This window comes from Rhinoraja longicauda, chromosome 28 (genome assembly GCF_053455715.1).
Source record: "Rhinoraja longicauda isolate Sanriku21f chromosome 28, sRhiLon1.1, whole genome shotgun sequence".
NCBI lineage: Eukaryota > Metazoa > Chordata > Chondrichthyes > Rajiformes > Arhynchobatidae > Rhinoraja > Rhinoraja longicauda.
The window spans coordinates 7,894,542-7,919,998 of NC_135980.1; the positions used below are offsets into that span (position 1 = coordinate 7,894,542).

At 42.8% G+C, this 25,457-nt stretch overlaps 1 protein-coding gene across 2 annotated transcripts in view; it reads left to right on the plus strand.

Moving 5' to 3' along the window:
- hcn2b (hyperpolarization activated cyclic nucleotide-gated potassium channel 2b) overlaps positions 1–25,457 on the plus strand; it is a 119,635-nt gene that overhangs the window by 42,285 nt on the left and 51,893 nt on the right. Inside the window, exons 3-4 of one of the 2 annotated variants that reach the window (XM_078423613.1) lie at positions 9,899–10,060; positions 17,521–17,739. In XM_078423613.1, the coding sequence (XP_078279739.1) occupies positions 9,899–10,060; positions 17,521–17,739 (381 nt within the window). The remainder of the gene's footprint in view (positions 1–9,898; positions 10,061–17,520; positions 17,740–25,457) is intronic. The other variant, XM_078423614.1, reaches the window with a different exon arrangement.

A 25,457-nucleotide genomic window follows, 5' to 3' on the forward strand; every position in this document is an offset into this window, starting at 1 on the left:
ATTTACGAATGCCAATTAACCTACAGACCTGTACGTCTTTGTGATGTGGGAGGAAACCGGAACACCCGGAGAAAAAACATGAGGTCACAGGAAGAACGTGCAAACTCCGTACAGCCAGCACCCAAGGTTGGGATTGAACCCGGGTCTCTGGCGCTGTAAGGCAGCAATTCTACAGCTGCACCATTGTGCTGCCATCATGTTCCCCCTGTGACCGTGTGGGTTTCCTCTAAGTGCTCCTGTTTCCTCCCACATTCCAGATTTGTAATTAAATTGACATTTGTGCAAAAAAAAACCTGCCCCAAATGTTTAGGGAGCGAATGAAAAATTGGTACAACATAGAACTAGTGTGAACGAGTGATCGATGGTCGGCATGGACTCGTTGGGCCGAAGAGCCCATTTCCAAGCTGTATCTCTAAAATCTAAACTTAAACCAAAGCCTTTACATAATTTTCAACAATTGACAAAAAACAAAGACCTTTCAGTAAATTTGGCCCTCAGGTATTAATAAAGTTTACCTCGACTAAAACATTGTACCAGTTTAGATGCACAAGTATTTCTAAAGTATTGGATTTTTTTCAACCATTTTTTTCCAACCATTTTCCTGTGATCACATTAATTTATTCTCCAGTTGTGTAGGAAAATAACTGCAGATGCTGGTTCAAATTGAAACTTATCACAAAATGCTGGAGTAACTCAGCGGGTCAGGCAGCATCTCAGGAGAGAAGGAATGGGTTTTGTAGGAAAATAACTGCAGATGCTGGTGCAAATCGAAGGTATCACAAAATGCTGGAGTAACTCAGCGGGTCAGGCAGCATCTCAGGAGAGAACTGCAGTTATTTTCCTACAAACCTTCGATTTGAACCAGCATCTGCCGTTATTTTCCTACAAAACCCATTCCTTCTCTCCTGAGTTACTCCAGCATTTTGTGATACCTTTAATTTATTCTCTGAGCAGTTGTCACCTCTGTCAGCCATTGCCTGACTGTTGACTGACAGCTGTGGTGAGCTGAGGTTCAAACCCACATCCTATCACTTACCAATTCTCCCGACATCATTCTCTGTAACACCATCTGCTTCCATTTCGTTAATTCCTCAATCCTATGGAGACTCTTACCCACACTCACATTATCTCTGCATTTAGCAATTCCAGTACTGCTCTCAGTACTATGCAATGATCAAATGCAACATTGCATTATGCCTTGAATAAAATGTGGCATTTTTCTATATGTCATCCAAAGCAAAATTGTAATTTTTACTTATTTTAGTGATTAGTTTGCAAGTTTGATCTTTGATCTTGTGTTGCCTTTTAGTGTAAACTTGTACCTCTGTTGAGAGCAATTTTTTCACACTTATGAAGAAAATCGATTGAATTAATTGACAGATACAGCATGAAAACAGACCCTTCGGACCACCGAGTCCACGCCGATTCGCGTGAATGATCACCCATTCACGCTAGTTCTCCTTTATTCCACTTTCACATCCATTCCCTACCTCCTGGGAAATTTTACAGAGGCTGGTTAATCGAACCCTAACCCTAACCCTAACCCGAACCCTAACCCTAATGCCTTTGGGATATGGCAGGAAACCCGAGCAACTGGGGGAAACCCACATGTCACAGGGAGAACATGCAAACTCCATGCAGACAGCACCTGAGGTCAGGATCGAACCCAGGTCTCTGATGCTCTGCCAGCTGCTCCACGTGTTGCCCAGGTTCTTTTGTCTTTGTACTCATCAGTTTATAAGTTATAGGAGCAGAATTAAGCCATTCGGCCCATCAAGTCTACTCTGCCATTCAATCATGGCTGATCTATCTTTCTCTCTCAACCCCAATCTCCTGCCTTCTCCCCATAACCTCTGACACCCTTACTAATCAAGAATTTGTCAATATGCACTTTAAAAATACCCCGTGACTTGGCCTCCACAGCCATCCGTGGCAATGAATTCCTCAGATTCACCACTCTTTGACTAAAGAAACTGAAAATATGTTCAGTATAGATGCAGCAAAATGATGTCTTCATATTGTATTTAGTTGATGTAATCAGTGCAATGTGATCTTGCTGCTGTGACTCTGGTGGTGACTGTTGTTGCTGGGAAATGGATAACACAACAGGAAGTTCTTCACATCGAACACAGATGGTTGAATGCAGAACCTCCATCAAAACCATCCCCAGTGTTCCTTCCCTCTGTTGCCAGGAACTGTTTATTTGATTTGTTGCTGTCTATGTCTCAGAAGCTGCAGAAAGCATTCACACCCTTTGCTTCAAGTCTGCACTGATTTAAGAACTTGCACATAATGTTTGTTCCTATCCTTCTTGAAATAACACTGTGCAATTTTCTTTATTGTTTTAACAGAGGGATTAAACCGGTTTAAAATAGTTAGGTTTAATCTTCTCTTGAAATATTGCACAACAGCACTTCACGATATTCCATTCATCATTTATACACTAATATCAGCGGAGTGGTGATTTCGAGATGATTTAAAAAATGCCGCTGTTGGTTCTGAGTTTGGCAAAGCAACAAGCTATTTTACAAAGATAGACACAAAGTGCTGGAGTAACTCAGCGGGTTAGGCGGCATCTCTGGAGAAAATGGATAGATGATGTTTTGGGTCAGGAGCCTTCTTCAGGCTGAAGAGGGGGAGACTTGAAGCTAAAAAAAAACCCAGGACAAACCAGGGCCGGCAAGAGATGACCTCAAACAAGGTTCCCTGACATGCTGATTGATTTTTCATTTATTTTTCCATTTCTATTTTTCCACTTATATATTTTTCAGGATTTGAGCATTAGGGAAAGGTCAGCGTTTATTCGACTTTGGCACAGTGGCATAGAGGTAAAGCCACTGCCTCACAGCGCCAGAGACCAGGGTTCGATCCTGATTACGGGTGCTTGTCTGTATGGAGTTTGTACATTCTCCCTGTGCCCTGCGAGACCTCGGTTTTCTCCGAGATCTTTGGTTTCCTCCCATACACCAAAGACATACAGGTGTTTAGGTTAATTGGTATTGGTATAAATGTAAAATTGTCCCTAGTGTGTGTAGGGTAGTGTTAGTGTACGAGGACCGCTGGTTGGTGCGGACTCAGTGGGCTGAAGGACCTGTTCCCATGCTGTATCTGTAAACTAAACTAAACTTTTGCTACTGTCCTTCTGGTGAAAGGACTCTCTTAGTTCGGTTGGGTGAGGAGTTCAAAGATGTAGACGCTGTGTTGATGACAGAAAGGCGGTGTATTTCCAAATCAGGTTGGGGTGTGACTCAGAGGCAAACCTGCAGGATCCGGTGTTTCTGCGTGCCTGCTACCCCTGTCCTCGGTGGTAGAGGTGCAGGTTTGGAAGGCGCTGCTGGGGTAGGCTGGGTGAGTAGTTGCGTGCATTTTGTAGATATAGATGTTATGAAGGAGGCAGCAGAAAACTTTTTTTGCTCAGATGTTGCCCAGCGCATCACAGGTACTGATCTCCCCACCCTTGAAGGAAGCACTGTCTCAAAATGGCAGCCAACATCATCAAAGACCCCACACCACCTTGGCCATGCTTTCATCTTGTGTTATCACTGGAAAGAAGGTGCAGGAGCTTGAAACTGTGACCACCAGGTTCAAGAACAACTTCTTCCCACAACCCTCAGGTTCCTGGAATCTACTGCACAATCCTGACCACAACCCTACCTCAGCAACTATGATCTAATATAAACCTTGTTTTACTTTCACCACAGACTGTTTTGGACAATTAAGGTCTAGTCATCTTGATTTTACTGATTATTAATTTATCGTATTATTGATGATTGCATATTTATTTCTGCACTTTGCTTAATGTGCTTATTAAGCTGCAGCAAGTAAGAATTTCATTGTTACGTTAACTGTGCATATGATGATTGAACCCTCTTGACTCCTGATGTGCAATGGAGCCACTGTAAGGAAGGGAATGAATATTTAGCATGGTTGTTAGTCAATAAAGCTGCTTGTGAAGAAGGGTCTTGACCCACAACCACACCCGTTCCTTCTATCCAGAGATGCAGCCTGTCCCGCTGAGTTTCTCCAGCATTTTGTGTCAATCCATTGTCCAACATAAAAATCATTGTGTATTTTTAAAGCAGGGATTGGTGGGTTCTTGATTAGTAAGGGTGTCAAAAGTTATGGGGAGAAGGCAGGAGAATGGGGCTGAGATAGAAAGATAGATCGGCCATGATTGAATGGCAGAGTAGACTCGATGGGCTGAATGGCCTAATTCTGCTCATCGAGTCTACTCTGCCATTCAATCATGGCCGATCGTGAACTTATGGCGTTGAGCTTCCTGAGTATTGCTGGAGCTGTCCTTGCAGATTGATTTATCCAGTTGTGACATTTAATAAGAAGTGGTTATCTTCAACTTCTCTGTCTGTAAGTTTGATTTAAAGCAATGACCCAGAAATTACTATCACGGAAAACATTTCTTTCCAGTTGTATCTGGGTCAGTGACTAAAACCACAAATTTGCAGTTTCTGTTGGATTCCAATCAATTTCACGCCTCTGACATTCTCTCGATGCTAGTCGATGGTTTGCACGTTCACATGAAACCTGCGGGACTTTTATTTCCAATCCAGAAAGGGAACTAAAGAGTTCGGGGGGGATGTCTAATGAATCTCTTAAAAAAATATTGAAGTGGAACTGAATGAGTTTAAAAAATGTTCCTAATAAAAATAAAGATTATTAAGGGGTTGGACACGTTAGAGGCAGGAAACATGTTCCCAATGTTGGGGGAGTCCAGAACAAGGGGCCACAGTTTAAGAATAAGGGGTAGGCCATTTAGAACTGAGATGAGGAAAAACTTTTTCAGTCAGAGAGTTGTGAATCTGTGGAATTCTCTGCCTCAGCAGGCAGTGGAGGCCAATTCTCTGAATGCATTCAAGAGAGAGCTAGATAGAGCTCTTAAGGGTAGCGGAGTCAGGGGGTATGGGGAGAAGGCAGGAACGGGGTACTGATTGAGAATGATCAGCCATGATCACATTGAATGGTGGTGCTGGTTCAAAGGGCCGAATGGCCTCCTCCTGCACGTATTGTCTGTTGTCTATTGTCTAAAACATAAAATTAAGTAAAATGCATAAAAAAGATTTAGAAATCATAAAATGTTAAGTGCTAAACTAAAATACAAATATTTTTTTCCAGAAGTTTTACATAACCTCATGTACAGACCTACACCCTGATTGATATTGTGGACATCTTCAGTTATGTGTCATTCTGGTGCAGAATCTGAATTGGGTTTCCCCAGTGTTATGCCATGATGAGTGGGGTCCACTTTGGGAGCTCATCAGCAGTGCAGATAGATCATATCTGACATCTGATCTGATCTGATCTGATCTGCTAGATCATATCATATCATATGATCAGTCTGAAGAAGGATCTCGACCTGAAACGTCACCCATTCCTTCTCTCCCGAGATGCTGCCTGACCCGCTGAGTTACTCCAGCATTTTGTGAATAAATCGATTTGTACCAGCATCTGCAGTTATTTTCTCATATCATATCATATCTGAAATAAGACATCTAGCATTATCTGTCACTCAGTAAACCTTCGTCTTCTGCATGTCCCCTCATTTAGTAAGAAAGATAAGCAGACTTGGACAAAACAGCCCCCTTACACCTGATTCTACAGCATCATGGTTGATCTGTTACCTCAATACCACTTTCCTAACTAACGACATATCCCTCTAACAAGATGTATGGATTAATTGGCCTCTGTAAGAATCTATTGGTCTCTATCTTCAATATGCCGAGTGACAGAGCCTCCACAAGATTCACGCCCCACAATGTGAAGAGCTTTCTATGCATCACAGTTTATCATTGCCTCTTATTTTGTGACTGTGACCCTTAGTTCCAGACACCCCAGTGAAGGGAAATATCATCACTGCATTTAACTTATCAAATAAGAATTTAGATATTTCAATAAAATCATGCATCTTGCTTCTTGGCCTTAGAGTGCATCAGCCCAGTCTACTTTTTGTATTCTTGATCTGACAACCTTCCATCCCACAGATCAACCTGGTTAACCTTTCTGACACGAGGAACTGAAGATGCTGGAATCTCAAGCAAAGCACAAAGTGTTGGAGTAACTCAGCGGGTCAGGCAGCATCTATGGAGGGAATGGATAGGCAGCATTTCGGGTTGGGACGCTTCTTCAAACTAAAGAAGGGTCCCGATCCTAAACAACCCTAAACAGTTGCTGCCTGACCCACTGAGTTACTCCAGCATTTTCTTTTAATCATTGTGACACCTCTTTTCTCAAAATCTGGTCACCCTTCATTATATTTGCAAGCATATCCTTCCATATTCTGGAGGATAGACCTTAATACCATATTCCAGATATACTATCACCATGCCCTAACTAATTCCAGTACCTTTTGCATTCAAATCCTCTTACAACGAAGTCCATACCAACATGTCTTCCTGATTGTTTGCCACACCTGCATGTTAACTTTCTGTGATTTGCGCAAAATGTTATCCAGATCTCTCTGAATACCAACCCTTTCTAATCTTTCACCAATAATATATATTGTTTTTTTGGGGGGGGGGGGGGGGGAGTTTGCCAGAGTCATTGACTTCATATTTTCCAAGCTATATTCCATTGATCGTGTCCTCAAACATTCATATATCCTCTGACACCTCCCTACCTATTTCTCCCAACTCTATTTGTCTCTTCATCAAACTTGAACGTAGTCAATCCCCGCATCCAAATCATTGATAGAGATTTTGAACAGTTCTCAGCACCCTATTAGCTGTGACCTTCTATCCTGAACATCACAAGCTTATTGCTATTTTTTAGTTCATTATTGTCTCATGTACCAAGACACGGTGGAAGGCTTAGACTCTAGACTTTAGACTTTAGAGTTACAGCATGGAAACGTCATCTATCCCTGCCCTCCGCAGGTGCTGCCTGACCCACCAAGTTCCACGAACACTTTGTGTTTTTCTCAGGATTCCAGCATCTGCCATTTTGCGGGTCTCCTGAGTTAGTTTAGGTTAGTTTAGTTTATTGTCACGTGTACCGAGGTAGAGTGAAAAGTGTTGGTTGCGTGCTAACCAGTCAGCGGAAAGACAATACATGACCACAATCAAGCCATCCACAGTACACAGATACATGATGAAGGGAATAACGTGATCCTGAAAAAGAGGCCTCAAGAGGGAGCTTGGAAAATTATATTTGTAGCAATGAGGAGCGGTCAGTGCTATATTGGACTTCCATCCCATTTCTTCACCCCTATTCCAACATCCCACCTATCTTCCTACCACCAAATCATCCTGCAGCCTGCTTGATGCTGTGAATGCCCAGATCTGCAGTTTTCAATAAGGTCTTGCTGTCCACTGGAGGCTTGTGTTGAGTTGAGATCATGTTGGTTACAATGGGAAATGGCATATCTATTAACAATTAAAACTTGTGAAAGGGTCACTGAATTGCACCCAGTGTCAGGGAAGAAATTCTTTTGTAGTTTAGGAACAAAAAAATCTACTTCCTCTTCATTTAATTCCTGGACTGGTTGTTCTTCCTCAGAGAACATGGAACAGTACAGCACAGGAACGGGGTCTTCCGCCCATAATATCTGTGCCGAACAGGATGCCAGGTTAAACTGATTCTCATCTGCTTGGACATGACCCATACCCCTCTATTCCCTGCACTTCCATGTGGCTCTCTAAGGTCATATGGTCGTAAGGAATAGGAGTAGAATTAGGCCATTCGGCCCATCAAGTCTACTCCGCCACTCAATCATGGCTGCTTTATCTCTCCCTCCTAACCCAATTCTCCTGCCTTCTCCCCATAACCTCTGACACCTGTACTAATAAAGAATCCATCAAGCTCTGTCTTAAAAATATCCACTGACTTGGCCTCCATAGCCTTCTGTGGCAAATAATTCCACAGATTCACCACCCTCTGACTCAAGAAATTTCACCTCATCTCCTGCCTAAAAGAACGTCCTTTCATTCTGAGGCTATGACCTCTAGTGCTGGACTCTCCCACTAGTGGAACCATCCTCTTCACATCCACTCTATCCAAGCCTTCCACTATTCTGTATGTTTCCATCAGGTCCCCCCTCATTCTTCTAAACTCTGGCGAGTACAGGCCCAGTGCCGACAAACGCTTATCATAGGTTAACCTACTAATTCCTGAGACCTTTCTTGTAAACCTCCTCTGTGCCCTCTCTAGAGCCAGCACATCCTTCCTCTAAAAGCTTCTTAAACGCCACTATAATATTTGTTTCCACCACCACCCCTGGCAGTGCTTTCCCGGCATTCTCTGTGTAAAATAACGTACCTGCACATCTCCAATAAACATTCCCCCTCTCACCTTATCATTATGCCCTCTGGTGTTGGACATTCCCCCCCTGGGGGAAAGGTTCTGACTGTCTACCATGTCCATGCCTCTCATAATTGTATACACTTCTATCAAGTCTTCCCTCATCTTCCGATGTTCTAGAGCAAATAATCCCAAGTTTATTCAACTTCCCCCTGTAGCTGGAGTCCTCTAATTCAGGCAGCATTCTGCTAAACCTCCTCTGCACCCCCTCCAAAGCCTCCCCATCTCTTCTGTAATGAGGCAACCAGAACTGCACGCAATGCTCCACATGTGGCCGACCCAAAGTCCTATACAGCTCGCCATGAACGTTTGAACTTCATGTTAATGTTTTCACGCTGTGTGATATCAGCCTCCCATGTGGTACTGTCTGTTCCAATTTTGGAAATTGCAGCAGAACATAATCCCATTGTGTAAATTTTCATTAATTTTCTTTACAATCTGATATAACTGTGTCTTCTAAACATTGAAGCACTTATTTGAATGGCATTTTATTTTAAACTATACTCACAACAAAGATATATATTGTGAAAGATTTGCTGGGAATCATTAGAGGCAAAAATGTATAATAATTAAGCTGCCGAGCAAACTGAAGCAAGTCAGTACATGGATAGCTATATTTAATTCAATTTCAGATTATGCAAATAACAACCCAGGAAAAGGCAATACATAACAGTTTATTAGTATACTTAAATTATACAAAATGTCTTTATGCTTCTTAAATGTTCTGTCTGTCTGTCTGTCTGTCTGTCTGTCTGTCTGTCTGTCTGTCTGTCTGTCTGTCTGTCTGTCTGTCTGTCTGTCTGTCTGTCTGTCTGTCTGTCTGTCTGTCTGCCTGTCTGCCTGCCTGCCTGCCTGCCTGCCTGCCTGTTTGTCTGTCTGCCTGCCTGCCTGCCTGCCTGCCTGCCTGCCTGTCTGCCTGCCTGCCTGCCTGTTTGTCTGTCTGCCTGTCTGCCTGCCTGCCTGCCTGCCTGCCTGTCTGCCCGTCTGTCTATCCATCTATCTACTTTCTGATCGACTTATTTAAATTTGAATTAAGAAGGTATTTCTAATTGTTTTCTTGGCCAGGCTTAAGATATTTAGAAACCATATAAAGGTTGCAATAAATATTTTAGATTAATATTAGTTCTATATCAGTGCTCAATTAATACAAGACTTTCTTAAGTTGCAATTGGAAACATGTTATATGTGTAATGAATATTATTGCTTCGCTCACTCCATGTAATATTTATTTGGTTTTTATTGTAATATTAATAATATGATAATTTGTATTATTCTTTATTTAGAAATAATTGTGCACAGCATCTGCAGAGATTATAATTTTGTGTAACGTTAGTGCATCTGAATTTGTTGGAATTAATAAATGCTTATGGTTATCTTTGTGAATAAAGCAACCATTAATTTAAGCCGATTAACAATTGAAGGCTCTGGTGTTAATTGCCAGATTTTAATTTTAGTTGCTTTATAGAGGGCGTTTGTGCAAATTTTCACATTTGCTTTTTACTTTCCAATTATCTCTTTGCGTGGCAATGTTTTGGAACATGAAAGCAAAGACTGTAATTATATCTACACTTCTTTCTCTTGCCAAAAGATATTCCACATGACTTATGACCTTGCCAGTGCAGTGATGAGAATATTTAATCTTATTGGAATGATGCTTCTCCTGTGCCACTGGGATGGATGTCTACAGTTTCTGGTGCCCTTGCTACAAGACTTTCCAAAAGATTGTTGGGTGTCATTAAATCATATGGTGGTAAGTGAAAATTTAGCTTTAATATGAACCATTATTTTGTAATCTTGGCTGGCCTTTCTGTCCTTGGCCTCCTCCATTGCCAGTTTGAGGCCACATGCAAACTGGAGGTGCAGCACCTCATATTCCACTTGGGTAGTTTACCATTTACCGGTATGAACATTGAATTTTCAATTTCAAATTTGAAAATTTCAATTTTTGAATTTTCCTATTAAAAAAATAGGAATATTTTTCCTATGTCCCCATCCCCAAATCCAGATTAGAGTTTAGAGATACAGCACAGAAACAGGCCCTTCAGCCCGCCGAGTCCGCGCAAACCAGCGATCCTCGCACATTAACACTAACCTATGCACTAGGAACAATTTACAATTTTACTGAAGCCAGGGAGAGACAGAGGTTCACCTGCACCTCCTCCAACCTCATCTATTGCATCCACTGCTCTAGATGCCAACTTATTTACATCGGCGAAACCAAGCGCAGGCTCGGCGATCGCTTCGCTCAACACCTGCGCTCGGTCCACGTTGGCCAAACTGATCTCCCGGTGGCCGAGCACTTCAACTCCCCCTCCCATTCCCAGTCTGACCTTTCTGTCATGGGCCTCCTCCAGTGCCATAGTGAGGCTCACCGGAAATTGGAGGAACAGCACCTCATATTTCGCCTGGTCAGCTTGCAGCCCAGTGGTATGAACATCGACTTCTCCAACTTTATGTAGTTCCCCTGTCCCTCTCTTCCCCTCCCCCTATCTCCCTCTGTCTTCCTGTCTCCACCTATATCCTTCCTTTGTCCCGCCCCCCTGACATCAGTCTGAAGAAGGGTCTCGACCCGAAACGTCACCCATTCCTTCTCTCCTGAGATGCTGCCTGACCTGCTGAGTTACTCCAGCATTTTGTGAATAAATACCTTCGATTTGTACCAGCATCTGCAGTTATTTTCTTATACAAACCTGTATGTCTTTAGTGTGTGGGAGGAACCCAGAGCACCCGGAGAAAACCCACGCAGGTCATGGGGAGAACGTACAAACTCCGCACAGACAGCACCGGTATTCAGAATCGAACCAGGATCTCTGGCACTGTAAGGCAGCAACTCTACTGCTGCACCACTGTGCTGCCCCATTATAGTAGGGATGTGTGAGGATTTGAGAAATCAATATCTTCATGCACCAAACTGAATGTTAAAAAGCTACCTGATGCTAATCTTCATGTCTGTAACAGGTCCTGGTTAATTCATTGTGACGAAGTAGTCCCTTTCCAAAGAATATGGTGATGGGTGGGGAATTGATCAGTAGGTTGGCATGAACACAAATGTATGATGATCCCTGTAACTGGAACACTGCAATGCTGTAACACTATTTTCTACGCTTTGGTATTTTCCTCTTTGCACGACCTGTTGTACTTGGCACACTGTTGTGCATGAGTATGCTCAGGTATAGTATGATCTGATTTAATTGCAACAAGAGACCATTGCCAATAGCAATAAAATTTCATTTAACAAGCAAATCATTTCATCTCTACAAATGTGACTTAGGATAGACTGTAATTATGCAATATTTTCTTCAGAGCATGCTTTATAATATTAAATAAGAAAATAACTTCTCCTTACCCATGCTGTGAAGATGAGACTTCACCATAATTAAAGTAAGTGAATCCGATCGGATTGCCCTACCAGCAGCTCAGACTTCATGTTGCATTGCATTAAAACTAAAATAGTCCCTTCTGGCTTGGGCATAGTGGTAGGAGAGAACGCCTTCTGAGTTCTAAACATCAGGATTTCTAACATCACTAATTCTCTTTGCCCTCTTTTGCGTTCACTGAAGATTTCTATTATTTGCCTTCATCAAGATGTTCTCATGGCGATAATTGAAAATGGCAGATAACTGGTAATTTAGACTTTAGAGTTTACAGTTTAGAGATGCAGCACGGAAACAGGCCCGACCAGCGATTACACTAACCTACACACACTAGGGGCAATCTTTTACAGCTTACCGAAGCTAATTAAACCTATACGACTTTGGAGTGTGGGAGGAAACTGGAGCACCCAGAGAAATCCCATGTGGTCACAGGGAGAATGTACAAACTCCGTATAGACAGTGCCTGTAGTCAGTATCGAGCCCGGGTCTCTGGTACTGTAAGGCAGCAACTCTAGTGTTGCGCCACTACGACGCCCTCTAAATTCTCTAAATGAATTTTGAAATTGAAAACACAAAGTGTAGTTTAGTTTAGAGATACAGGACTTCAGCCCACCGAGTCCGCACCGACCAGCGATCCCCGCACATTAACACAATCCTGCATACACTAGGGACAATTCACACTTATACCAAGTATGCAAACCCAAGCAAATTAACCTATAAGCCTGTACGTCTTTGGAGTGTGGAAAGAAACCAAAGATGTCGGAGAAAAACCCACGCGATCACGAAACGAATGTCCAAACTCTGTACAGGCAGCACCCGTAGTCGGGATCGAACTCAGGTCTCCGGCGCTGCAAGCGCTGTAAGGCGGCAACTCTACCACTGCGCCACTGTGCCGTTCTGTTGGAACTCAACAGGTCTGCCGGCATTTTTGGGGGGAATGGACAGGTGATGTTCCGGGTCAGGACCCTTCTTCAGACTGATGGCGAAGGGGGGAGAAAACTGGAAAAGAGTGCTGGGGTGGGGAAAAGTCTGGCAAGGTGATACAGGTGAGGGGGCAGATGGGTGAGTGGGCAGATGGGTGAAGTGTTTTCTGAATTTTGTTTTTTTTTCCGTGAGGTAACCGTTTGTCCAAAAGTCATGGAGAGATATAACATTCTGTAGCCCCTTTGTCCACACCAGCTATCAATGGTCCATTTACAACTACTCCATAAGGTAGGGTGCTGCCCAATTCATCTCTATCCTCTTGCAACATTGGATTTTGTCTACAACATGCAGAACAAAAGTTTCCACTCTGCCTTGGTACACATGACAATAATAAACCTACACCTAAAGCTCCTACTTTGACTTGCCCACTAGGATGAAGCCAAGTACAACAAAATAACATTGGTACTGGTTTATTATTGTCACATGTACCGCGATACGGTGAAAAGCTTTATTCTAATCAAATCAGAAGGGCTGTGATCAGAGGCCATGGTGTAAATAATGGGACCTAACTTTCAGCCTCATCAGAGTATTAGCATCGTGGAGTTATACAGTACCAAAACAGGCCCTTTGGCCCATCCTGCCCATGGTGACCAAGATAGCATTTTGGGCTGGTCCCATTTGCTTACATTTGGCCCATATTCCTCTAAACCATGAGGAATCCATCTCCCTATACATCTGCCCAAATATCTTTTGAAGGTCACGTCATCTTATCACCCCTCTGACTGCTGCAACTCTCTTCCACGCCAGAGGTGGGAGGGTAGAACTCACCCCAGTAACAGATAGTGAGTTTGTCCCTAATGCAACCAAGATGATTGTTATTTTAGAACGTACTGAATGGAGAATGTTTCCTATATATTCTACCCAATGTCCGCAGACCACATCAGTAAAGTTAGCTTTATTTAATTCTACCACTGTGGACGGATTGATTGTAATCAAGTATAGTCTTTCCACTGACTGAATAGTACGCAACAAAAATGTTTTTCATTGTACATCGGTACTCGTGACAATACTAAACTAAACTAAACTAAACTTTATTTCTGTGGAATCAGATGGAGACTTGGCCCCACTAAATACCAACATTCATTTCCATTTGGAAATAATATTTTTCCACCATCTCATCTTTGGGCCCCCATACTATTTAAAGAATCACAAATAAATTTGCCATCGAGAGTGGATTATTTATAAAATCACTAGAAACACTCAGCAGGTCAGGCAGCACCTGAGGAAAGGAGAACTGGGATAAGGAGGGACTGATAAGGGGGTCATCAACTTAAAATTGATTGAAAGACACAGCATGGAAACAGACCCTTTGGTCCACCAAAGCCATACTGACCGTCCATCACCCGTTCACGCTAGTTCTATGTTATCCCATTTTCACATCCAATCCCTACACATTAAGAGGCAATTTACAGAGGCAAATTAACCTACAAAATTCATAGGTCTTTGGGAAATGGGAGGAAACAGAGCACCTGAAGGAAACCCACGCGGTCACAGGGGAACGTGCAAACTCCATACGGACAGCACCCAAAGTCAAGATTGAACCCATGTCTTTGGCACTTGTGAGGGCCACAAGTATTTCTAAAATTTAATGCTTTTTATTTCAGGTATCCAGCATCTGTAGTTTTCTTTAAATTTTCATTATTTAGACTGAAAGCACTTGCATTATTATGAAAATAATCCCTACCTAATAGCATTAATGTTTTTTTAGATTTAGATTTAGAGATACAGCGCAGAAACAGGCCCTTCGGCCCACCGGGTCCGTGCCGCCCAGCGATCCCCGCACAATGTTAAAGTTGTACCACAAGAATCCAAGAACCAGTGATTATTTTTAAATTTCAATCTCCATTTACAAATGTCCAAACCTTCTATCCCATTTGACTGAGAGATTGGACATATATATTGCAGGTAATAGATTCAATGACATTGAATGCTTTTTGTCCTCAGTTTCCTATCAACTTTAATACTTCCAAGTAGATGAAGGCTTGGTATCTGAAAATGACAAAATGGAAATTATTCACTCCATATAAATATTGCATTATATTGATTTCCCACATGCCATTTCAGCCTAAGGCATGAATTAAATGTGGTGCAAAGATGTTTGTTGCATGTATCAGTAATCTTCCCAAAGTGCTATCAAAATGCTTTTCAAGCTTGTTTCCTGGTAGTGAATTTTTTTGTGTTTTTTTTTAAAAGACTGCAACCTAAATTATTCTATCAACAAAATTAACATGGTCCATTCTAGCTCAAGAGGCTTAGAGCATTAGGTGAAAATGTAGCTCAGCATAAGATAATTGGAAAGGACATAAAGTGCTGGAGTAGCTCAGCGGGTCAGGCAGCATCCCTGGAGAATATCGATAGATGACCTTTTCGGGTTGGGACACTTCAGAAGGACTGCAGCAGTTCAAGAAGGCATCTCACCATTACCATATCAAGGACAATAATAAAAGTGCAGTAAATGCTGACCTTTCCCTAATGCTCAAATCCTGAACAATAAATAAATGGAAAAATAGAAATAGAAAAATTAATGGAAAATCAAACAGCCCATCAGGGGACCTGATCAGGCTATATATCAGGTTGAATCAGGCCTGAGGTCATCTGTTGCCAGCCTTGATTTGACCTGTTTTGTTCTCACTTCCCCCGTCCCACCATAATCAGTCTGAAAAAGAGTTCTGCCCGAAATGTCACCTATCTATGTCCTCCAGGGATGCTGCCCGACCTGCTGAGTTACTCCGGCACTTGGTCTCTTTTTGTGTAAACCAGCACCTGCAGTTCTTTGTTTCGATAAGATAATTGGAATTGTCCAATCCTCATTTTGTAATTGATTCAACTGAAGTTAACCCTATGGTAAAAAACTCGGTGTAGTTGAGACTTTGGCATTTTCAAGTTGAAAGCAAAGCTGCTTTAAAAATAAAGTTCAAAGAGTGTTAAATATGAAGACATCTAATTTCTTTATCGTTTATTTCTTTCTCTCTGAGCACATCTTACAAAGAGCTTGCCTGATATATTGAAACCATTGGCATCCGCTTCAGTTAAACCACTGAGCTGTTTGGATCAAGCAGGAATTTTTAAAGATATTTTAAACTTGGATCAATAATTAAATAAGCGCCAGTAGAATATAAAACAGTACAGCACAAGAAACATAGAAACTTAGAAAATAGGTGCAGGAGTAGGCCATTCAGCCCTTCGAGCCAGCACTACCATTCAATATGATCATAGCTGATCATCCACAATCACTACCCTGCTCCTGCTTTTTATCCATATACTAGACCAAATGGACCCGTTGGGCCCAAACCTCTCCTGCATTGGTGCAGCACCCTGTCCTCCCCCCCTCCCCTTTCTCCTCAACCCTCCCTCCCCTCGGCCTTCTCCCCCACTCCCCCCTTCCCCTCTCCCTCCTCCCTCCTCCCCTCCCCTCCCTGCCTTTTAAACTTTAAAATGTGAATAACTTAAAAAATATAACACCAATTTCAATAAAACTACTTGCATTATCACTAAAGTGACAATGGTGAGTAAGGTGGGCTTAAAATTGTCATGCTATCGTGTACCATTTTGGCTGAAGTTCAGTCACAAACAAGATAACAAACGAGAGTTTTAGTATATAGATGAAGCGGGTCTCTGGTAATATTCATGCGCGGCACACTTGAACATAATGCCTTCAGATTTCATGCAATTACCTGAGAGGTCAGATATCGCTTTGCTTTAATGTCTGATTGAATGGTGGTACCTCTGACAGTGCAGAGCTCCTATACTCCTGCACTACAAACGCAACCAGAATTTTCATGCTGCCATCTCTGTGTGTGCAGCATAGAGTGTGCCAGAACAGGCCGTTCGGCCCACAATGTCTGTGCCGAACATGAAGGAAGGCCATCTCTTATCTACATGCCCATAATCCATTTCCCTCCATTCCTTGCATATCCATATGCCTATCCAAAAGACTCTTGAAAGACATTATTTTATCTGCCTCAACCACCAGCCCCAACAGTACATTCCAGGCACTCACCTTTTTTCTCTTTAAAGGCAATAGTGTTTGTTGCTGACATCGAATAAAGCCACTCATAAAGATTCATCAATCTCTATGCAGTGATTTATCCTTTTTCCATTGTCCAATACTTGTTCAAGGGGTGCTCTCTTATCCAGAATCAGTAATCCCATCGGGAAGATGATATATGAGGCTTTCAAATGCTCTTCACCCTTTCTTGGCTGCCTTTTGCTTTGACCATAATCTCCTGTCAACTGTAATCTTCTTTTTCATACCTTTTCATATCTTAATATATCAGGTTAAGTAGCAATGGCCTTTTTATAATTGGCTGGCTTCTGACTTTCAAATGTCAAAAGTGCAAATGGGGGCAACGACGACCACAGCGGTAGAGCTGCTGCCTTACAGCGCCAGAGTCGTGGGTTCAATCCCGACTGCGGGTGCTGCCTGTATGAAATTTGCACGTTCCTCCCTGTGACTGCGTGGGTTTTCTCCGGGGTGCTCCGGTTTCCTCCCACATTCCAAACACGTGCAGGTTTGGAGGTTCATTGGCTTCTGCAAATTGTCCCGAGTGTGTTGGATAGAACCTCTGCACGGGGTGATTGTTTTGACACAGGCTCGGTGGGCCGAAGGGTCTGTTTCCACGCTGTAACTAAACTAAACTAAACTAAACTACAGGAAAGAAGGGCCTCGACCCGAAATGTCACCCATTCCTTCTCTCCAGAGATGCCGCCTGTCCCCCCGCTGAGTTACTCCAGCATTTTGTGTCTATCTTTGGTGTAAACTAGCATCTGCAGTTCATTCCCCCACCAAATGTAATTAATAGGTATTTTCCATTTTTTTGATTTGCCGTTTTCATTCTTCTTTCCTCCACAGAATGATTCTTGGAGCGAGCTCTACTCCTTTGCGCTGTTTAAAGCCATGAGCCACATGCTGTGCATTGGGTATGGACGTCATGCTCCGGAAAGCATGTCCGACATCTGGCTGACAATGCTCAGCATGATAGTGGGTGCCACCTGCTACGCCATGTTCATTGGTCACGCCACTGCTCTCATCCAGTCCTTGGATTCCTCGCGCCGTCAGTACCAAGAAAAGGTAGGACGATGATAGGCGTGTGTTCGGCCGTTGGTAATGTCTGCTTAATATTGTACATGGGCGGCGACAATAGACAATAGGTGCAGGAGGAGGCCATTCGGCCCTTCGAGCCAGCACCGCCATTCAATGTGATCATGGCTGATCATTCTCAATCAGTACCCCGTTCCTGCCTTCTCCCCATACCCCCTGACTACACTATCCTTAAGAGCTCTATCTAGATCTCTCTTGAATGCATTCAGAGAATTGGCCTCTGGGCAACACTGGTGCAGTGGTAGTGTTGCTTCCTTACGGCGTCAGAGACCCAGGTTCGATCCTGACTATCCTGACCGTCTGTGTGGAGTTTATTAATTTTAGTTTCGAGATACAACGCGGAAACAGGCCTCTCGGCCCACTGAGTCCGTGCCGAGCAGCGATACCTGCACACTAATGCTACCCTACACACATTAGGGACAATTTACAATTTTACCAAGCCAATTAACCTACAAACCTGTATGTCTTTGTTGTGAAGCAGGAAACCGGAGCTCCCGGATAAAACCCACACAGGTCACGGGGAGAATGTACAAACTCCATACCGACAGCACCCTTAGTCGGGACCGAACCCGGGTCTCTGGTGCTGTAAGGCAACAACTCTACCGCTGCACCACTGTGCCGCGCTTTTAGTTTAGCTTAGGTTTCTCGGATAACACTTTCCCTCTGACCAAGGGGGTTTCCTCTTGGTGCTTCAGTTTCCTTCCACACATCAATGGTTTGTAGGTTAAACTGGATTTGGTAAAATTGTAAATTGTCCCTACCTTGTAGGGACAGAACTAGTGTACAGCTGATTGTTGGTCGGCACAGGCTGCATCTCGTCTAAGGTCTAAAGTAAAGAAACCATTTGACACATCAATTCCAGGACTTCTCCCAGAAATCAGTGAACTGCCCATGGGCCCTAGTGTGTAAGATGCAAAAGTGGGATAGCATGGAATTTAGTGTGGGGGTCAGTATGGATTTGGTGGGCCGAAGGGCCTGTTTCCATGCTGTGCTAAACTAAATGGTCAACAGACAATAAAGGCGGATGCTGAATTTATTGCTTCCGGAAGTTTAGGTATTTTCTTTAAGCCTGCTCAATGCACACATAGAAAATAGGTGCAGGAGGAGGCTTTTCGGCCCTTCGAGCCAGCACATAGGGTTCAACCAAAATGGCATCTGCATAAAGATCAAAATAATGACACAAGATAATCGTTCAAAGTCTTAGCCTGGAGGAGAACAACTGCCAACTGTGAACATTAATATAATCTATATATTTACTCGATATTTATGGCGGCACGGTGGCGCAGCGGTAGAGTTGCTGCCTTACAGCGAATGCAGCGCCGGAGACTCCGGTTCGATCCTGACTACGGGTGCTGCACTGTACGGAGTTTGTACGTTCTCCCCGTGACCTGCGTGGGTTTTCTCCGAGATCTTCGGTTTCCTCCCACACTCCAAAGACGTACAGGTATGTAGGTTAATTGACTGGGTAAATGTAAAAAAATTGTCCCTAGTGTGTGTAGGATAGTGTTAATGTGCGGGGATCGCTGGGCGGTGCGGACTTGGTGGGCCGAAAAGGCCTGTTTCCGCGCTGTATATGAAATATGAAATAAATAATAAAAAAATATGAAATTGTATACATCTACTGGAAGCTGAGATCTGTAATATCCTTGGTGAAATAGCATCAGTCATCACACATTTTCATAAAAGTGTGATGTGTATGGTAAGATTATGCCCTTTTCTCCTATTATATTACCATAAACAATGCTTCAGAGACTTTTACGTTTGAAGGTTAAATGTATGATAATAGAGTAATTGAGTGCTAGTGTTGCAGCAGTTAGTGCTGTTGAAGTCATCGAGTGATACAGTGTAGAAACAGGCCCTCTGGCCCAACTTGCCCACACCGGCCGACATGTCCCAGCTACACTAGTCCCATCTGCCAACTTTTGGTCCATATCCCTCCAAACCTGTCCCATCCATGTACCTGTCTAACAGCTTCTTAAATGTCGGGATAGTGCCTGGCTCAACTACCTCTTCTGGCAGCTTGGTCCACACATTTACTACCCTCTGTGTGAAAAAGTTACCCCTCAGATTCCTATTACATCTTTTCCCCTTCACCTTGAACCTTTGTCCTCCCATGTTATCTCACCGTTGCAGGGAATTGGTTTATGTCTTCACCTTGGCTGCTGCATGTCAGGACAATCACCCTGCGATCGCAAAGGCTCCTTTCATTTTCTGCTGACATCTCGTAGGGTTAGCTACTGTAAGTTGCCCTTCAGTCTAGGTTAAGTGGTAAAAACACCAGAAAGAGGACACATGCGAGCGAATAAGTTGCAGGGCAACAGAGGGAAAGGGAAAAATGGGATTGTCTGCTGCGAGATGGCATTGACTAGATGGGCTGATTTACATCCTTCCACGTAATAATAAGTAGGTAAGTAAACAGTGATGAGCATTGTTTCTCAGCAGGCATACCCTGCCTGACTTTGATTCTCTTTGAGAAGTGGTATCCATGTAAACTTTCACAATGTTAGGAACATCTTTGCTCCAACGTAACCTTGCACACATTTCTGCATGAAAACCTATCCTATAACAAGACAGGAAAACCTGTCATATAACAAGACAAGACTTGAGAATGCATGTGAAACTGGACAGAAGGTACCATCTGAGCAGCTTCTATTGTAACAGAAGAAGCACTGAAAGAATTTCCTTTTACACTTGTGTCTTGATTTGAACTTAATGCAAAAGGTTTATAAACACATATGGTACTGATGTGTTGGAAGGGAAAAATAAACTTCAAGGGGCTCGTTCCAAAATCAGCTTGGTATAGTATATAAGTGGAGCTTAAAATAAAATTCAGGAAAGTGCACATTATATCTCCTAAGATACAAGGGGCAATGTTTCGTTACGGAATAGCATTGAAACTGGTATGTGTGATTATGAGAGAAATTAGTAGACTACTGTTAGCACATCTAACAGAGCAAACTGAATATTTAACTCTGAGACAATGTGAGAAGAATTTTTATCTAGAAACGAGGATATGCCAGTACCTACTGGCTCAAACAAAAGGGCACAAAGTGCTGGATGTTACTCAGTGGATCTGAAGAAGGGTCCTGTCCTGAAACGTCGCTTATCCATGTTTCCCAGAGATGTTGCTTGATCCACTGAATTACTCCAGTACTTTTGTGTCCTTTTGAAAGGAGTACATATCAGGGAAATTCTGGAATTACCAGTTGAGTGATAAGAAGGATCTTCCAATCAAATTAAATTTGACTGATCTATATTAAGGATCAACTAAAGATAACAAAGTTACTTTCTTGAGAATCCAGCGGGCATTTCGTTAATTGGAAAGTATGCAATGAGTGTTTTGTATTCATTTCCGGACACAGAGAGCAAGTGGAGGTATTTAGATCAGGGAACCAACACAGAAAAAATCCACTGGACTGACCTTTTGAGGACTTGGTTATAATAAGAGAGAAATATAGGCCTGACAGCCTTTCAAAGAGAAGATGGTGAGAAAGGTCATTGATGGCATATTCACATTACACAATTAGCAATGTTGCAAAGCGGATTATGTGTCCTCCTGATACTAAAGATGAAGCACAATTCGAGAGCTAGAATGTGGACTGAGTCTGGATCAAATCAAAGGAGTTCCCTCAAATTCATGCCCTAGGAATAGAAGTAAACCATTCGGCCCATCTAATCTACTCCGCCATTCAATCACGGCTTATCTTTCTTTCCCTCTCTACCTCATTCTCCTGCTTTCTCCCCATAACCGTACTAATCAAGTACATTACCTCAAGGAGGTTATCACCCACTGATTTCAGTTAGACACCAGTTGAAATGTAAGTTTGGTGTGATCCGCGGAGATTTCTTTGGAAGATTTGGATACTTTATAAACCAAGTGCAATTAATTTACATTACCACTCATGGACTTTAACCGTTCAGATTTGATCTGCTTTGGGGGAGGGGAATGGCATGGCATGGGGTGAGAAGGGGCTTTTTACATTTGTGCAGTGGAGACAATTGTCTCCTCTGTTGATGGTCTGAACCCAACTGTGTGGGGCAACACTAATTAAGGTTCCCAAAACCGCACAGTCCAGAACTCTACAACAATGTGCTCAAATAGAGAAAATGCCTCAGGTAAGATAAAACGATGACAAAGTGTACAAATTCAAATCGTACAAAAAGCGATGTCATTAAGTAGGAAAAGATGCAGAAGAGATTCACTAGGATCTGCATGGGCTTCTGGGCTAGTTATAGGGAGAAGTTGGATAGGCCAGGATTTTCTTTCCTTTGAAGCTGAGAAGGAAGCTTCTTGATTAGTAAGGGTGCCAAGGGTTATGGGGAGAAGGCAGGAGAATGGGGTTGAGAGGGAAAGATAAATCAGCCATGATAGAATGGTGGAGTAGACTTGATGGGCCGAATGGCCTAATTCTGTTCCTACAACATGAACAAGAGGCTTAGGGGTGACCTTATTGAGGTGTACAGGGTCACGAGGGGCATGGATAAAGAGAACACTCGTGTTTTTTTTCCATTGGGGTAAAGGATTCTAAAAATAGATACAATTATGACTTTTAAAAGACATTTGGACAGGCATATGGATAAGAAGGCTTTGGAGGGTTATGGGCCAAATGCAGGCAAGCCCAATATGCCAACTTGGTCAGCATGGACAAGGTGGACCGAAGGGCCTGTTTTCATGCTGTACAGCTCTATGACTCAATGACTCTAAATGTTTGAAGTTTGATTGTTAACATATTAAAATGTGTGTGTGTGAGGTGTGTGCCTGGTCTTCATGTGTGTGTTTGTGTTTGTGTGTGAGGTGTTTGTGTGTGTTTGAGTGTGTGTGTGCGTGCATGTATGTGTGTGTGTGTGTGTGTGTGCGTGTGCGTGTGCGTGTGTGTGTGTGTGTGTGTGGTGTGTTTGTGTGATGATTACAATATTATTTTTGACTGAGATGCTTCTTCTCTGGCTCTATGGCACGGTGAGACTTATGAGCTTTGAAAATCTTTCTAACCATACAGAAGGCTTCATTGGCCCAGTGGCAATGAAAACAAGTAGGGCTCTGGGCTATTGTTAGATGTGGAAAATGTATGCAGGATTTCCTTTGACGGATTGTCAGGAGAGAAACTGAGACACCACTTCCGCAGACTGGAGCAACTGCATTAAAAAGGCATGGTCTCAAGAGAAGCAGTCAGTCAGCCATTTAGGCTGAAGTCAAGAGTAGTTGCATTTTTCAAAGGGTCACAAATCTAGCACTCTCTGAGGGAGAGAAGTGCGGATGGTCAGTGACGGAGTGTATTCAAGATTTTGGTAGATTTTCAGTCAGAGAGTATGGAGGTGGAATGTTAACATTGACAGGTTCACTTATTAAATGGCAGGGTGGCATGGTGGCATGGTGGCACAGCAGTATAGTTGCTGCCTTACAACACCAGAAAACTGGGTTTGATCCTAACTACGGGTGCTGTGTACGGAGTTTGTACTTCCTCCCTGAGTTTCCCCCAGGTGCTCCGGTTACCTCCCACACTCCAAACACGTGCAGGTTTGTAGGCCGATTAGCTTGGTAAAATTGCAAGTTGTCCCTAGTTTGTGTCGAATAGTGTTAGTGTGCGGGGATTGCTGGTCGGCGCGGACTCGGTGGACCAAAGAGCCTGTTTCTGCGCTGTGTCTCTAAACTAAACTAAGTAGAGTCTGGCGGTATTTCTAACCTTCCTATTAAATCTGTCATCAGAAGAGGAGAGCCAAAGAGAGAGAGAGAGAGAGGTGACATGAAGGGAAGTTTAATTTTAATTCCTTTTCAAAGTCAACATTTCAAAGTTGCCTTATCATCAATCTAAAATGAAAAGATTATCCAGCATATCTTTTTTAACTGAGCCCCCTGTTTGATTCACCAGGTGTCATTACACTTGCCCTTCACTTGTTCCAATGAGAATTTCACTCCCTTGCATGCTCCAGTAGTTTAGTTGTCTTCTGAAGCCCTGACTGTCTGCCAAGAACCACAATTAACAGCCGAACCAACCTCAAGCACATTTCCGTTAATTGAATAAAATCCATTCGAACAAACCTCCAAAAATAATTGTGAGTCGGTTCCAATTTCTTTTTTAAATAATGGAGAAAAAAAATTGCTCAACGATGAAAAAACAGGAATGTGAATCCTGGATGTCACCCAACTGAGTTTAATATCGATTTTGTTCTCGACAGCGAATAGATAGTTACTTAATGGATTTCTTTATTTAATACGGCATTTGTAAAACACATGAATACATTAACTTATTTTTATGTTTGTACTGTAGTTAGATAATAAGAGAGCTTTCACTGCTGTTACTTAGAATCAAGAGTCATACAGCATGGAAACAGGCCCTTCAGCCCAATTCATCCCTGCTGACCATATATGCAATCTATAAATTAACCCTGGACTAGCCCCTGCCTCAGACTACAGTGGACTATTGATTTTCCATGTGATTTTTCAAAAAGCCATGTTGTCAGTTTCAAAAGCCTTTGCTTCGCTTCCAAGCCCGCCTCGAGAGAATGCCGTGGGATTACTGAAGAAATATATTAATTACAACAAGAGTACAGTAAGAGAGCATTAACAATACTCTGGCTACATCAAGGGTACATTAAAAGGTGATTAAACTTTTCACATTTATTGAAGCTTATTTATGCAGTAGTGATACATACAAAGGTGTCAAATAAAATCATTGTAAGCAAAGGCACCTGGTTTTGATCCAGAACATAGAACAGTACAGCACAAGAACAGGCCCTATGGCCTACAATGTCTGTGCCGACCATGATACTAAGACTACCTTTTATGTACCTGCACATAACCCCTATCCCTCTATTTCCTGCATATCCATATGCCTAACCAAGGGTCTTTTAAATGCCACTCTGGGTTTGAGAAACATTTTCATTATACTGAATATCAGAGTTGGCTGTATTAGGGAATATTATCTCTAGACTGTTACGACATCACTGGGCAGCACGTGGCACAGTGGTAGAATTGCTGCCTTACAGCACCAGAGACCTGGGTTTGATCCTGACTATGGGTGCTGTCTGTACAGAGTCTGTATGTTCTTCCCGTGACCGCGTGGGTTAACCCCAGGTGCTCCTGTTTCCTCTACAAAGACATACAGGTTTGTTAGTTCATTGGCTTCGGTAAAGATTGTAAAATTGTCCCTGGTGTGTAGGATAGCGATAGTGTACGGGGATCACTGGTTGGCGTGGTGACAGTGGGCCGAAGGACCTGTGTTCGCGCTGTATTTCTAAACTAAACGAAAAGAAAAAAAATCATTGCATTTCAGTAAACTGTGAGGAACTTATACAGTGACGGTCCTGCTACTAAGTCAGTGTAAATCATTACTATTGTCCAGTTCTTTTCAATAACAAGGGGGGCATGGCAGCCCAGTGATAGAGTTGCTGCCTTACAGTCTGACAGCGCCAGAGACCCGAGGGTGATCCTGACTACAGGTGCTTTCTGTACGGAGTTTGTATTTGTACGTTCTCCCTGTAACCTGCGTGGGGTTTCTCCAAGGTTTGTAGTCAATTGGTTTGGTATAAATGTAAATTGTCCCTGGTCTGTGTAGGATAGTGTTCATATGCTGGGATCGCTGGTCGGCTCGGACTCGGTGGGCTGAAGGGCCTGTTTCTGCGCTGTATCTCTGAACTAAACGAAAAGGAACATGCTTCACGTGTAGGAAAATAACTGCAGATATAACTGC